The following is a 15,352-nucleotide window of genomic DNA, read 5'->3' on the forward strand; positions in this document are numbered from 1 at the left end:
GCCCTTTCTGACCTCTCCCCCCCATCCCATCAAACCACGGATCTGCTTTCTATGCAGTATGATTTTTGTAAAATAGAGAGAGAGAGAGAGAGAGAGAAGTAGTTAAATGCTCAAAAATAGAAAAAGATATTTATCCAAATAGTATAATAATGGAGAATTTTTAAATTTTCTTCTTTTGTGTATTTGTGTTTGCTAAATTATATGTGATGAATATGAATTGTTTCTATAATAAGAAGATCATTGAAAATAATAAAATATCTGCCACAGATAACCCACGAAGTGAACATTCTAAAACACACACGTGTTTAAGAAATGCCTCTTGCCTGGGACATTTGCTGGTGGTATGAAGTTGCTTGCGAAAGCCTGTCTTTTTCATGGTGATGGCTGTCGTGATGATAAATATACAGGCTACAGGCGGGGGGGGGGCACCAAGGGGTTTTCACTCCAGGCATGAGTGCTCTGGCAAGGCTGGCTATGGGCATGCTGGCGGCAGAGGGGATGATAGCTGTAGCGAGATGGCCATGACGATGACAGCAGTGGTGGGCAGATAGAGGCGGATGGCTGAGGGGTGTTGACTGGAGGGGTGGCTGCTCTAGCAAGTGGTGGTGATGGCACTGGGGATGACTGCCCTAGTGACCCCTGCAGGGATGTCGTGATGGCTGTTAGGGTGATGACTGTAGGGATGATGGTTGTAGGGGTCAGATCACTGTGGGAGTGACTAGCTGGAATAACGGTGACAACCATGAGGCGGATTGTGAGGGTGCTAGCAGCAATGATGATGACTATGGGGGTGACGGCCAAGGATGCTGGCTGTAGGGTGCTTGCTAGAGTGATGATGGCTGTAGGTGTGCTGATGACGGTGGGGATGACTGCAGGGTCACGGTTGGAGGGGTGTTAGTGGTGGTCATGATGAGCTTGGTGATGCAAGGTGACCAGGAGCATTGGCCTAACGGGCAGGGAGAGATGGCCCAGCTTCTGGCTTCTGGCTTCTGGCTTCTGGTCAGCAGGATAAGAGGCTTGAGTAGGCCATATCATGTCAAGCCGATCGGCCACCTCCAAGGAGACGGAGCAGGACAGGTGATGATTGACATGACACGGCAGGGTAGGGACTTTTCTCTGCTTGTTCAACCTAAGAGCCGTCTGTATCAGAATCTCTGGAGACTGAAGTTGGGACTTCCTTCCTCCCTAGGGGCCGGCAGGGGCTGCGATTGCTGTAAGAGCAGGTCACGTGGCAGGGCTTCCTGTATGCTGCCGCCGCCGGGTGTCCATGGCCCGCACCCCCAAGCTGCCACTACAGCACTCAGAGTGGCAGCTAGAGGCTCGGTCCATGCCGTGCCCCCTGGACAGTGCTGGTGAGGCTGAGCAAGAGGCCTCGACATCTCGACACCTAGGATTGCAGGGACAGAGCGTCACCCGTGTAGAGGACCATGTTGCGCCGCAAACCCTCCAACGCCAGTGATAAGGAGCCTACTCAGAAGAGAAAGGTGAGGAGCATCTCTGGGAACTCACTTCTTCCTTCCCTCTGCTCTCTCAACCCACCCCCTCCGGGACTCTTAGAAGTGGGAAGAGCCAAAGGCCGGACGTTTGATCTGTGGGCAAGAGCCATTCTCCCAAGGGCAATGGGACAGGGGCCCAAAGGTTACTAGAGTAACAAAAGTACAGAAGAGACTTTTAAAATCTAGAGAATTGGGGTTACAGACCCTTAGAAATCTAGAGTTACAGAATTCAACCCTATAATGACGGGATAGAGATCTAAAATCAGGGGCTAGAATCCTAGACTGGAAGTCAAGAATCACAAAATACACTTCTTGAATTGCATCCTAAGACTGTACTTAATTCTCTCTCCCCTACGCTGGTCCTGCCACTGCTTCTGCCCAAACACGGCCTCTCAGGAGCCATCTCACTCAAAGGGCCCTGCTGGGTCACCCAGATAAGCGCCATGATGCTCCTGGGGCCCTTGCCCTCTGGCCATAGCCAGACTCTGCCCATTTGCTTTAGCTCTGCTGCAGCTCTCCAGGCCCACAGAAGAGGTGGCCAACCTGGAGAGGGGGCCCGAGGTAATTTCTAGACTCAGGAAAAAGCTCTCCAAACCTGCAGTGGGATGCAGGGAACATACAGGTTCTTCCCAGGTGGGGAGAAATTATTTGTAAAGAATGAGAAATGAAGCTGGTGAGATGTGAAGTAGGGGCTGAGGAGGAAAAGTTTAGTGGAGGGATTCTAAAGGCCAAGAGGAAAAGCAGCTGTCATGGACAGTTGAAATATTCCTCTTCCTGGAGCAGAGGCCAGACCAGAAGATTCCTTGAAGACTGCCAGATCTAGGTTTCTCCAGTTGGATTTGAGGATTTCTAAACTTATTGTTTGACTTGATTATAGAACTCTCCCAAGCGACCAGCAATTATACTCCACACATCCAATGGGATCCTAGGACCATCCCCAAGCAGGCCTGAACCAGGTTCAAGAGACCTAGGCCTAGCCTCAAGCCACACTCGGGGGGCCTCCAGTCCCTCACTGTGCCCTGCTGTTTTCCCCAGGAGCTCAGCCCAGGTGCCCTATAGGGGAGCCCCCTTGTCAGGGGAGCAGCTCCCAATTGGAGGCCAAGCCAGCTGAAAGGCTGAGCCCCTGGGCACTGGAGTGTACATCCTGCCCCATCTCAGGTCCTGGGGTGGCTGCCACTTCCGGCTGTACTCTCGCCACCCCAGGTGCTTCTCCAAGTTGCAGGGGAGGTGGGCAGAGTAAGGTAGAGATTCACGAGTCTTCACACACTCTCCGTCACCCCCATCCAAGCCCTGCTTGGCGCTAGGCCCATCAGACTTACCATTGGCTGCTGCTCCTGGGTGAGCAGGTCCCACTTCCCCTTGCTCTCTGGCTGATGGGGGTGGGAAGCAGAGACTGCTGTAGACATTGCTGGGCCCCAAACCACAGGGGAGCTGAGCTGTGGGAAAGAGCCTCAGAAAGAGCTGATGCTTTGACACTGGGACCCTGTGCCATTTCAGATGGAGGTGCCCAGGGGCACACAGAAGCCGGAAGTCCCTGTCTTTTTCCCTGACTTCTATTATCCGGATTCTGTATTTGGTGGCTAGGCCTCTGGGATTCTCCCCCCAGGCTTCTCCCAGGAGAAGCAAGGCCTGTGTGGCACTCTGAGGTCCATGTCCCTCTAGGGAAGATCATCCAGGCAAACCCTGCCCCACCCCTGCCTGGGCCTGGGTCAGCCTCAAGAGCCACTCTCCAAGTCCCAATACCATGGAAATGGCCTTGAAGAAGCCAAGCTTCCAGAAGGTAGAGATAGCATCTTCCCCAGGACCAGAGGCAGCAGCCCAGCTCCAGCACCGTGACCTTAGGCGAGTCCCTTCTTCTCAGTGGCTGAGGTGATGTGCTGGAGGGGAAAGCACAAAGGCAAGTGAGGCCTCTCTCTCCTGCCCCTGCTCCTCCTCCCAGGCCTGCCAGAAGGGAATGTGCTGGGCAGAGGGCAAGAAAGTGGAGCTGAAATCCTACAGGTTCTAGCTGTAGGACCTTGGACAGTTCATTGACCTTCTTGGGGCCTTGGTTCCTTCATCTTGGAGGCTAGCTCTTGATCTGCCCATCTCAGGAGGTTGTGTAGATGGCCTGAAACAAACAGGAAAGTGCTCTGTCGCGGGCATGCTGTGCACCCGAGAGTGCATGCTGCAGGCGTGGGCGGGCGCGGGGAGAGCTGCAAAGAAGACCAAGCCTCAGTCCCAGCCCTGAAGGGGAGGAAATGAGACTTAAAGGCACTAAGAGCCTGTGCTAAGGGAGGACTCGTCCCGCCAGGTGCCATGCACTCTACCCTTATCTTAGCTCGTTGGCTCCTCATGAGAACCTTGTGAAGCAGGGGCAGATATTGCCTCTATCTCTGTTTTATGCCCAAGTCTCAGAGAGGTGAAGTGACTTACCCAAGTTCACACAGCTAGTAAGCTGCAGATCCAAGGCTTGTCAGTCTCCAGAGTCTTAACCCCTTCTCCCTCTCTACTCTCCTGTCCCCCTACTGATCCCAGAAGCACTAGAAGAATCTGATGAGCATAAGAGACTCAACCCATGAGTAGGAAAGCACCCCTCTACACGACACCCCCACCAGCATACACATTGCATTTCCAGTGGCTTCTCGTTGCCCACAGGCCAATGCCCAAGTTCCTAGGCATGGCTGGCCAGGGCCTTCCACGGACTTTTCTGCTCCACCCAACACACCAACTATGCTCAGAATGTTTCTAACTCTCATTCTTGTTTAAACCCTTCCCAGCTCCTCTTGGAGAAATCCTGGCTGCCTTGCATGGCCCAGCTTAAATGTGCCTCCTCCTCCTTGAAGCCCTCTTGAGCCCTTCCTCCTCCATGCTCCCACTCACTCTCCTGGAAGCTCCCTCCAAACACCACCCACAGTTTCCATTACACTCAATGCATTTCTATACTGGGAGGTAACTTAGTGAGCTCTGAGCATAGCAACACGCACAGGCTTCCAGAGTCACAGACCTGGGTTCAAACCCCTGCTCTTGCTGCTGCCCGCTGTGTAACTCTGCCTCAGACATTTCATTTCTGAGTCTCAGGCTCCTCAGCTGGGTGGTAGGGATGTTAAGACGGGGCTGTGGTGGAGCTGGAGTGAGCTGGCACACATGAAGCTGTGGACAGGGTGCCGGGCACATGAGAGGTGTTCAACCCCTTTCTTACCAGATTCCCAAACATGCACAGGCCAGTGCCTGGAGCCCATAGGGTGCCGGGTAGATGACTGGTATGCTGAAGGGGCTGAGGGGCTAGTTGCAGAGACACCTGGCAAAAGCCAAGCTTGCTTAGGAAGCAGGGGAAGAAGATGCCAATGTGGGGCCAGCGTGAGGCTCTGAGGGGGTGATCAGGGGAGGCTTCCTACAGGGGGCAGCACCTTTGAAACTGGATTTGGAAAGTCTTTCTATGGACATATAATATCTGTCCAAAGAAGTACATAAATCACAAGTGTTCTACCCAGTGAATTTCCATAAGGTGAACATTCCCTCATAGGCAACACCCAGATCAAGAAACAAAGCACTTTTGGGGCGCCTGGCTGGTTTAGTCAGTAGAGCATGCAACTCTTGATCTCAGGGTCATGAGTTCAAACCCCACGTTGGGCATAGAGCTTACTTAAAAAAAAAAAAAAAAGCACTTCCAACACTCCAGAAGCTTCTTTCATGCCCCTGCTGGTCACTACATGTTCTCTTTTCCTAAGGGTAACCACTATCCTGACTTCCAACGGCATAGCTTAGTTTTGCCGGATTTTGAACTTTCTGTACAAAGAACCATATAATGTACTCTGGTGGCTGGCCCCATCTGCTCGACAGTGTATCTGTGAGATTTGTCCATATTGTTAGGGAGAGCTGTACCAAGTTCATTGCTATGTACTATTCCCTTCAATGACTGCTGCAATTCCTGTATCCATTCTACTGTTGGTAGGCATGTGGGCTGTTTCCAGTTCCATTGGATTTTGAAGGAAGGGAGAAACTATGGTTGACAGAGAAGGGTGGAGTGTTCCAGGTGGGGCACGCCCTGGGTAAGAGTCTGGAGGGGTGAGAGGAAAGGCTAAGCCCACGTGGACATTCCCTGAGGGGTTGCTGTGTTAGCAGTAGCACCTTCTATCCTCACAGCAACCAACCAGGTAGGTGCCCTTGTCCTCATTTTAGCCATGAGGAAATGGAAGCCCAGAGAAGTTGAGGAACTCTCCCCGCTTTACACAGCTGGTCAATGGCAGAACCAAGATGTGACCACCGGCCAGCTCACAGACACTGAGGGCTCGGGAGGTTAAATAACTCCCCGAAAGTCACACATCCCAGAGTTGAACTCACCAATGTCTGATGCCAGAAAAGTAGCTCTTTCCAAGAGGCCCACATACTTCCCTTGGACATGGAAAAGGGGCTGACAGTGTAGGGTACTACCTCCTGCCCTGCACAGGACCCCCAGGATGGCCTCGCCCCAAAGGGAAACCAGATGGAAAATCCAAGGGGACTCAAGGATTTCACCTCATACCTGGGAGGGGGACCATTTCAGGGCCATCAAAGGCTTTCAGGATATTTGGGGTTGACCCCGAGGTTGGAGGTAGGCTGGGCAAAAGGCCACGCTGGCTGGTCCCCACACTTAGTCACCTGAAGCACGTGTTTAGTCCTTTCCATGTCCTTGGGCTGAGGAGTGGCCAGCAAGGCCCAAGTCCCAGGACCACCCCCACAGTACTTTTGGATTGTTTCCTCCCACTTTGACCTAAAGCTGGGACACAGGGGCCCTGACATAAGGTCTCCGTGGGGCCAAAGGCCTCCCTCCCGGCCCCCAGCCTGCAGATTAATGACAGGAAAAGGAAAGAACTACGGCCTGGTGGTGAGTTTACTCTCCCCAACAAAGCCCACTTCCGTTGCTGAGCCTACCCTCCTGCATGCTTTCCAGGTTTGCAGTCCCTGGGGCTTCTGGGGCGACTCTTAGCCTCCCAGTCAGCAGACCAAGCTGAGGGGCGGTGAAGAAAAGGCCATAATAGGTCCCGTCAGTCTATAAATAGCAGCTCAGCCTGCCCTCCTTGGGCCCAGGCCAGCCTGGTGCCCACCCTCTCTCTGTTCCCTCCTTTCCAGGCAATAAGAGGAGGAAGTTATCCAGGCAGCTGCATCCTAGCCATTCAAGAGGAGGAAATAAACAAAAGGTGGAGGAGAGACGGGGAAAGAAAAGGGGAAAAAGAGGAAAGAATAGTGGGCGGGGAAAACCAAGGAAGGAGGACGGAAGAGATGCACGGGAACCAGAGCGTTTGCCCCACGGTCATGCTCTCCCCTGCCTATGCCCACTCATGGCCTCCCCTTCTTTAGCTTCTCAGTGCAGCACAAAAGAGGCTTTCTGACTGAGGCCGTAGGTGTCCAGTCCAGGAGGCACTCGTGGTGGTAGTGTCTGCTTGGCCTGACTGCTGACCTAGTTGCTGGTCTGCTAGCTTGCCGCAAACTCTAAGAAGGTGTGGCCCCTGACCCTGATTCCTGACTTGCCTTGGTCAAGACCCACCAAGAGAACTAAAGTCCCCAGGAGTCCCCACTGTAGTCTCCAGGAGTTGGGGACAATTGTGTGTGTGTTGGGGGGCAGGTGATATTGCCCCGACCCTGGGGGGTTGTCACAGGACCCCCCTTCATAGGAAAGAGGATGTGAAACTTTCAGCTTTGTGTGGGTTTGGGGCTTCAGTTCCTCAAGCCCTTATCTCTGGTGTCTGCAGTCTATCCCGCTCTATCCGTATGGCCATCTGTGAACCCTGGTTCCTGTGTGTGTCTCTGGTCTTGACTGTTGATCTAGATTCAGGCTCAGCCTTACTTCTTTTGTGTAGAGCCTGACCCCTTACCTGCCCGGGCCTGGCTTCTGGCTGCTATCTTGCCATGCGCACACATACACAGTTAAGAAAGCTCATTTCCTGAAAACAGTCTCATCAGTGCAAACAGTCGGCCGGGTTTAAAAGTCCAAACACTGGCACACGTCGTCATCGGCAGTAGCCAGCTCATCACGTTAGTGGCTAAGGTTAAAAGCCGAGATGAAGAAAGAAAAAACAGCAACTTTCTTTTACTAAATGAGCTCCAATCATTTATGTCCCAAACCTGTTGGCACCTTCTCTTAATAGGCTTCTACTGGGGGTTTCCAGAAAGCAGAATGCCAAGTCTTGCCGACTCCTGGGGGAATTGCCTTGCTCTTCTGGGGACACACAGATCAGACTGGAGACCTCAATGTGTTTACCACTATCGCCTGACAGGGACCCCTTGTTTGCCTCAGGTTCAGAGCAGAGAGGCGGCTGCGGGTTGGGGAAGGTCTGCTCTGTTACGTTAAAGGTGAAGCTATCGTCGTGCTGAGGTACGTCTCTAGTAGGAGCTAGGCTTTTGCTCAGACTCATTTAGTCCTTGCCTCCAGAATTCTGGGGATCAAACTGCAGGTGCTGGTGGACATGTGGTCTTTGTCTGAGGCCCAGCTGAGGTTGGAGACTCCTGAGGTCCAGAGCTTGCTCTGGAGCCCGCAGTCGGGGCTCCTCTCAGCGGAAAAAGAGCAGGAAGCCTGGTAGTTCCAAGGACACCTTGATGCTCCACCTGTGGCGCTGCCTTGTCCCTTGGGCGGTGCACGTGCCAGGAGCGCGGACCGCTCCCTCTCCTTACTCCGCCAGCCATTTTCCTGGCTACTGACGGCCTCACCTCTGCCTCTTCCAGCTCTCACTTCAGCGCTCCAGCAGCTTCAAGGATTTTGCCAAATCCAAACCCAGCTCCCCCGTGGTGAGCGAGAAGGAATTTAATCTGGATGATAATGTGAGTGGCAGAGCCTCCCAGGGGGATCTGGCTGCAGGCCCCGGGTGGGGGAAGAGGAGATCTGGGGATTGTGGAGGAAAGCCTGCTTACATACAGAAGGCCAACCCTCCCACCCGCCAAAATTCTGGGCCCCAAGAAATCACCCACATTGTTTTCAATTATGGATTACAGTTGACCCTTGAACAACATGGGTTTGAACAGCACGGGTCCACTTACATGCGGATTATTTTCAATAAATACAGTACAGGACTGTAAATGTATTTTCTCCTCCTTATAGTTTTCTTAACGTTTTCTTTTCTCTACCTTATTTATAGTAAGAATACAGAATATAGTATGTATACACACAAAATACGTATTAATGCACTGTTATCAGTAAGCCTGCTGGTCAACAGTAGGCTAGTAATAGTTAAGTTTTGGGGGAGTCAAATGTTATAGGTGGATTTTCATCTGCTCGGGGTGGAGGCAGTTGGCGCCCCTAACTCGCACGTTGTTCAAGGGTCAACTGTAATTGTCAAATTAATTACAAATTAATAGGGCTGAGTGTGGGACTGGGGCTAGGAGGGAAGGGGATGGGGGCCTCTCATTCCCACCCCTCATCCTCTGCCAGGACCTGAAGGCCTCTTTCTGCCCCTAAATCCTGGACCTCCTCCTTTGTTGTCACAGATTCCAGAAGATGACTCAGGTGTCCCTACCGCAGAAGATGCTGGGAAGAGTGGCAAAAAGCTGGGGAAAAAGTGGAGGGCCGTGATTTCCCGAACCATGAACAGGAAGATGGGCAAGATGATGGTGAAGGTGCTGTCAGAAGAGATGGTGAGGCCTGCGGTCTAGGGGAGGGGTGGGGGACAGGGAGGACAGGCGGTGCTCTGGCTGGGTGTGAGCATGTCCACCTTGACGGCCATAGCTCAGGTACTGGGCCTGAGGGCCTGATTCAATATCAGAAGGAAGGTCATATGGCAGGAGAGCTGGCTCAGCCATGGACCTGGCAGCAAGGCATAGTCCTGAGGGAGCAGGGGTGGGGTCTGAGGAGGGATGAAAGTCTAGGTAACAGAAGCTTCCTAGGAAGGCAGGCCTGGTGGTGGGGGGAGGGTGGAGCTTGAAGGGGAGATGCAATTGCCTGAAGCAAATTCATCCACCTCAAAGTTTTGCTTGGAGCTAGCGTCTGAGATTGGGAAGACGGGATTGGAAGAGGTGAGAGAAAAGAGAAGGCTGGCTTGGGCCCAGGGAGAGAGGGTGGGACAGACAGCTGTGGGGCAGGCCCGCGCAAGTAGCTGACGTCACACAGCCAGTCGCCTGTGCTCCTGGCTCCTGTGGAAGGTGCCCGAGCCAGCTTGTACCAGCTCCTACCCGCTGAGGACAGCAATTGGTCAAACTTTCAGGAATTTTGTGAGCCAGGTGTGAAACCCAACCATTACTGAAAATTACATTCTATAAGCTTAGAATTAAATAAATTCTATTGAAAATAAAGAGACTATGGGCAAGCTTCAAAACTCACAATTTCCTGATTCTTACACTACCTTTCACTGCTTTCTGTGCTCTTGAGGTCATTTGCCTCTATAGTCTCTGTGTGGTGGAATCAGCCCCCACGGGGTGCTGCTCAGTCAGCGACCGAGGGGGGGGTATTTACAGCACAGGAATTGGCAGCTGCTAGGAATCGGGGCTCTGATTCCTAGAGAGCCTATTGTGAAAGGGTTACCACCGCCCTGAGGTGTGTGGTGAGGCGGAGGAGCTCTGGAGTCAGGCCAGCTCGGTTGTGGGTTTCTGTGTGGCCTTGGGAATGTTCCTCCATGACTTCTGCTCTGTTAACTTGGGGTGATCATAGCACTTACCTTCAAGGGTCACTGCAAGGATGCAATGAACTGGCAGGCATGCCTGGCCGAAGGAGTACGGCGGAAGGCAGTTCCTTGCCCGTGCCCCTGCGTGCTGGCCTGGGCCCTGGCAGCAGCTCGGAGCACTGGCTCTGGCACGGCAGCCTTTCTGCGCAGACGTCAGTACGTTACACCCACAGAGCACATTCACACAGCACCCCGATTGAGCCTCGCTACCTGAGGTCGGCGGGGTGAGGACGGTCATTCCCACTTCACAGAAGCGGGAACTTGGGCTCAGACAGTGAGGTGCAGCCTAGGAGCGGCAGAGCTGGGGCTCGAGGCGGGCCCCAGTCCTCCAGAGAGCCCAGGTCCATTTCCTCTGCACCCAGCGCTGCCCCATGGGCATCCCAGCCAAGGCTGCTCAGGGCTCCCTGCCTCCCCTCCTCTGTAGGGAGACACTCTGGAGGAGGGCTCAGCCTCCCCGACATCTCCGGACTGCAGCCTGGACAGCCCCAGCCCTGAGAAGATGGCACTAGCCTTTTCTGAGCAGGAGGAGCGTGAGCTCCCGGCACTTAGCCGCCAGGCATCCACAGGTGAGTAGTGGACGGAAGGGGACATCTGCTGAGTCTGGAGAAAAGGACTGGCTTAGGGCCATGCAGGTGGCTGTCTGGTAGGGAGGTAAGAGAAATGAACCTTTACAGTTTGCCTTTTGGGAACTTTCCCAGCCCTCTTCCTGTTACATTTTCACAGTAACTTCATGGTGCTGGCACTATTACCCCCACTTTATTGACGTGAAAACTGAGGCTCAGGGACATTTTCACTTGCCCAAGATGACCCAGCCTTGAACTTAGGTCTACCCTGAAGGAGCCGCCACTTGCTGTCCCCAGGCCCTGGAGGGGCCCAAGGGAGACGATGAGCCCCACTGTGCTCTTGGAGTAGCCCACCCCTGCCCTTCCAAGGGAAGCTAGAGGCTACAGTCACCTAGGCCTCTGACATCCCAGGCTAGGGGTGGGGGTAGAGGGTCTCCAGCTGGGAAGTCTCAGCCTCTTAGACTGCAGCCCTTGGTTTGCTGGGCTCAGGGCACCACTTGGCATCTTCTAGATGCCTATGGGGTTGGACAGGTTCCAGCAGCCTCTCATCCAGGAGAGGCTGTATGCTCTGACCTGTAGACCCACAGAGGCACTGGCCTTCTCACTCCTCAGGCTAGTTCTAAGTTCCCTGCTCTTTCTCTGGCTCCATAGACACCTCTCTGCCCCCACTGCTAGCCACTTATAATGCCCTTCATCCTGCCTTTCCCATAGAGAAAGAGCTCTTCTAAGTTTCCATGTGATGTTGTAACTGGATGCTGAGTCTTACTATGTACGGAAAGTAAAATACTAGCTTAGGGTGTGGTTTCCCGGGTGGAAGGTGGCTTCCAAGAGCACTGGACTGGGAGTCAGGAGACCTCGAGTCAAGTGGCCCCAGTGTTACCAGTTATAAGGTGAGAGGTCTAAGACTCTCGTTGCCCTCTCTGGCTTCAGTTTTCCTTATCTGTTCATTGGACCCAGTTGGTCTCTAGAGGTCCTCCCAGTTTGCTCATTCTTTAGTCTGTGAGCCACTTCTCCTTCCATGGTCAACTGTTTTCATGTCTGAGGCCCCAAAGGTGAAGCTGTGCTCCTGCAGGGTGGCCCTGGGATTTCTAGCCACAGCCAATGGAAGGTACCTGCTGGCTACTGTCCCAGCTGTCTTGGGACAAAGGTGACCCTCCTCCCTGCCCCTCTCCTGCAGGCAGTGAGCTCTGCAGCCCCAGCCCAGGCTCCGGCAGCTTTGGAGAGGAACCACCTGCCCCCCAGTACACAGGGCCCTTCTGTGGCAGAGCACGAGTCCACACCGACTTCACTCCCAGTCCCTACGACCATGACTCGCTGAAACTGCAGGTAAGGTTGGCGTCTAGGCCTCTCCTGAGCCTGGCAAGCTGTGCCCGTAAAGGAGGCTGTACTGAGCCAAGGTAGGACGGAGTCCATGGAAGCCAAGGGAATACCCTTCTCCTCTCCCCTGCTCCACTCTGCTCTTCTGTCCTCCCACAGAAAGGGGATGTGATCCAGATCATTGAAAAGCCACCTGTGGGCACGTGGCTGGGCCTGCTCAATGGCAGGCTGGGATCTTTCAAGTTCATCTATGTGGATGTGCTGCCTGAGGAGGCTGCGGGGCCCGCCCGTCCCAGTCGCCGACAGAGCAAGGGCAAGAGGCCCAAGCCCAAGACTCTGCATGAGCTGCTGGAGCGCATAGGCCTGGAGGTTTGAGCCGGGACCTGCAGTGGTGTATAAGATCCAGGGAGGCACACTTGCCCCAGGGATGGCGGCTGGGGCCCGGCCAGCTATGTGGGAAGGGAGGGATTCCAAGCTGGGGTGGCTTGTAAGTGGCCACACTGGTGGTCTGCCTCTGCCCGCAGGAGCATACGTCCACGCTGCTGCTCAATGGCTATCAGACACTGGAGGACTTCAAAGAGCTGCGAGAAACACACCTCAATGAGCTGAACATCATGGACCCACAGCACCGGGCCAAGCTGCTCACGGCCGCTGAGCTACTGCTGGACTACGACAGTGAGTGGGTTTAGGAGCTGAGTGGGGTGGTGCCTGCAGGTATTCCAGGGAGGGGAGGCCTGTCCCGGCCCAGCCCCCTGACCACACTCAGCCCCAGCGCCCCTCTGTAGTGGAAAAGCACTTTCCACACTCAAATTCCAGTCTCAGGCAAAGTTTGCAGACAGAGGGGCCTTGGGGATGATCGGGTCCAACTCCCTTTGGGATCAAAGAGGAGACTTAAGGCCAGAGAAGGTAAGGTACTCACGGCCTCCAAGCCAGGTAATAGTAGAGCCAGTAATCCAGCGCAGGTTTCCCTGCTCCTAGCTAGGTGCTGAAGAAGTTTGAGCTCCTGGGCGGGGTTGCTGGCTTGGAAACCGCTCCCACTTGTTTCTAAGCCCAAAAGGGTGAGAGGCGCGGGGGTGGTGGTTTGTGTCCAGAGGGAGAGACTGCCTACAGTGGACTTCCCAGAGTCCCTACCCCCTCACACACACAGGGGCTCCCTGCGGCTTCCGAACACCCTCCCACATAAGGCCCAAGCCCCCTCCTCCCATAGTCCATCTCCTTCTTTGCCCCGGCAGCCGGCAGCGAGGAGGTGGAAGAGGGCGCTGAAAGCAGCCAGGAGCCGGTGGCAAACACAGTGTCTGAACCCAAAGTGGACATTCCTCGAGACTCGGGCTGCTTCGAGGGCTCGGAGAGCGGACGAGATGAGGCAGAGCTGGCAGGCGCTGAGGAGCAGCTGCACGGCCTCTCCCTGGCCGAAGCACCTTGAGGCAGAGGTGGCGGCACAGGCCGAGGCTGGGCCCCAGCAGCAAAGACTGCAGGGATGGACCCGGCCTCCCACGGTGGCCCAGACCCTGGAGGACTGGTGCTGAGCCTGGCCCCGCTCCCCTAGGAGCGCCCAGGGCTGCAGGGGCCAGCCAGGGCCCCATGGGCTTGGCTGGAGTGGATGAGGAGCCACCCAAGGGCACATCCCACCCGCCCAGCCCCCTCCCTCCCCCAGCTACTGACAGCACAGAACTTCCAGGCACCACCTGCTCCCAGCCACAGCAAGTGGGACACTGAGGGGACACCCTACCCATGCCTCTCACCACCGAGGCCCCCAAACCCTCCTCACCCCCACACCACTTTCCCCTGTCACGCTGCTCCTGAAAAGGGGGCCAAGTCAGTGTTTCGGGTCAGTTTCAAAACCCTAGGGAAGCTGGCCCTTTAAAAGGACCCTAACTGATCATGGGTAGATACAGATTTCCCCAAACAAGGCTTGAAGAAAGCCACATGTACCTTTCCCACATTCCTTCTCCTTAACTTTTTTGGAGGTTTGGCCACTAATTGGTGGTGATTAGAATGGATGCTGCTGGGGGCCTTGCCAGCTCTGACATTCTGGGACATTAAATGTCTGCTCTCCTGTTACCTGTGGCCCAGGACACCAGTGGGGTTTACTGAGGGAGCTGAGGGGGCTCCTGCCACTCATTCATTCCATACCTCCCCACAGAACTCAAGGCAAGCTGCAGCTTCCCCCAGCTTAAAACAATGCCCAGACCTCATGCAACTCGCACTCTCCCCTTCCACTCCTGGCCCCATCCAATGACACTTCCCCTGAAGGCTGATGGCAGATGGTCAGATCTGGCTTCCAAGGACAGAACTGCCCCCACGAAAGTCACATGCAAGTCTGAGCTCAGACTTGGCCACCTGTATGGGTTCTTACAAGCAAAGAAAGCACGAAGCTTGACACTGGGGAGTCCGCCACTCCAACTTGGCTTTGCAAATGTTTTGATGTACCTTGGACTCCAGAAGGGGAGGAAGCGTCTCTGTTGGTGGGAGCCTCCCTTGACCTCAGTACCAAGTCTGTGCCCTGAATTCGCAGAGTGACCCTTCCCCAGGGCCCAAATGGCCTGGGGACAGTGCCCACTACATCTAGGACTGCCTGCTTAGTAAACACACTTCTGGACCTACTATGAGGAACTTTGGTAAAAGCTAGCTTGGGGAAGGATTTGGGTGTAAATATGAGGGGATGGAGGGGGCTAAGTTCGCAGCAATAAACATAGGTAGAACTAATTAAAGTCTCCAGTTATCTTTCCTAGGAGAGAGGGTTGGGGGAAGGTCAGACCAGTATCCTTCAAAGCCAGACTCAGCAAAATGACCTCCATTGTCCTTTCAGGGACATCTGTCCCTTCCCTGAAGATGCCCACTGCCCTTGATCCTGCCAACCTAAAGCTCCAATTTGAAGTGCTAATGGTCTCTGCTCTTCCCACTAACCAGTTCTCCTCAGAGTACAGGATCCCAGGGCCACAGGCCTTGCTGGGGTCTGAGAGTGGTCTCTTCCTAGAATGATTACTTAATAAGAGCCTTAAGGACCTCCGCAGTGTGGAACAGCCAGCACTTGGGGCTGTCCAGGGTCCAAAAGGGAGAGATTTGGATTCGGCGGCCTTCCCTCTGAGGCCACCTCCTCTTGGGCCCCACCTCGTGCCCACCGAAGCTACACCATCTGCCCGGGGAGGCGGGACAGTGACAAAGAGCCCTGGCTTCCTTTGTTTCTGCCGGCATTAACTGCACTAGGGAGGGCAAACTGGAGTGAGAGCTGCCCCCAGAGCAAAGACAAGGCCACTCTGCTTCCAGGCTTTGTTCTCAGCTGCAGTCATCCCATCGCCCTTAGTGGCTGTGGGCAGCAGGAAACGGCAAGCACTATCCTCACCAAAGAAACAAGGAGAAGCCCATCCTC

The 15,352-nt window shown here is 54.4% G+C and overlaps 1 protein-coding gene across 1 annotated transcript; it reads left to right on the forward strand.

The window, feature by feature from the left end:
* The first annotated feature begins 1,248 nt into the window (after positions 1-1,248).
* Positions 1,249-14,688, forward strand: SASH3 (SAM and SH3 domain containing 3). Its single transcript, XM_026520562.4, has 8 exons — positions 1,249-1,484; positions 8,175-8,270; positions 8,934-9,080; positions 10,527-10,668; positions 11,843-11,991; positions 12,142-12,351; positions 12,507-12,657; positions 13,215-14,688. Exons 1-8 carry the CDS (start codon positions 1,428-1,430, stop codon positions 13,403-13,405), a joined length of 1,143 nt encoding a protein of 380 aa, XP_026376347.1. The 5' UTR covers positions 1,249-1,427; the 3' UTR covers positions 13,406-14,688.
* Positions 14,689-15,352: the final 664 nt, after the last annotated feature.

Source organism: Ursus arctos, chromosome X (assembly GCF_023065955.2).
Source record: "Ursus arctos isolate Adak ecotype North America chromosome X, UrsArc2.0, whole genome shotgun sequence".
Taxonomy (NCBI): domain Eukaryota; kingdom Metazoa; phylum Chordata; class Mammalia; order Carnivora; family Ursidae; genus Ursus; species Ursus arctos.

Coding starts and splice junctions, on each gene's coding strand:
- SASH3 (XM_026520562.4), top strand. CDS start 1,428: ATGTTGCGCCGCAAACCCTCCAACGCCAGTGATAAGGAGCCTACTCAG. Junction 1,485..8,174: donor AGCCTACTCAGAAGAGAAAG/GTGAGGAGCATC, acceptor TGCCTCTTCCAG/CTCTCACTTCAGCGCTCCAG. Junction 11,992..12,141: donor ATGACTCGCTGAAACTGCAG/GTAAGGTTGGCG, acceptor GTCCTCCCACAG/AAAGGGGATGTGATCCAGAT.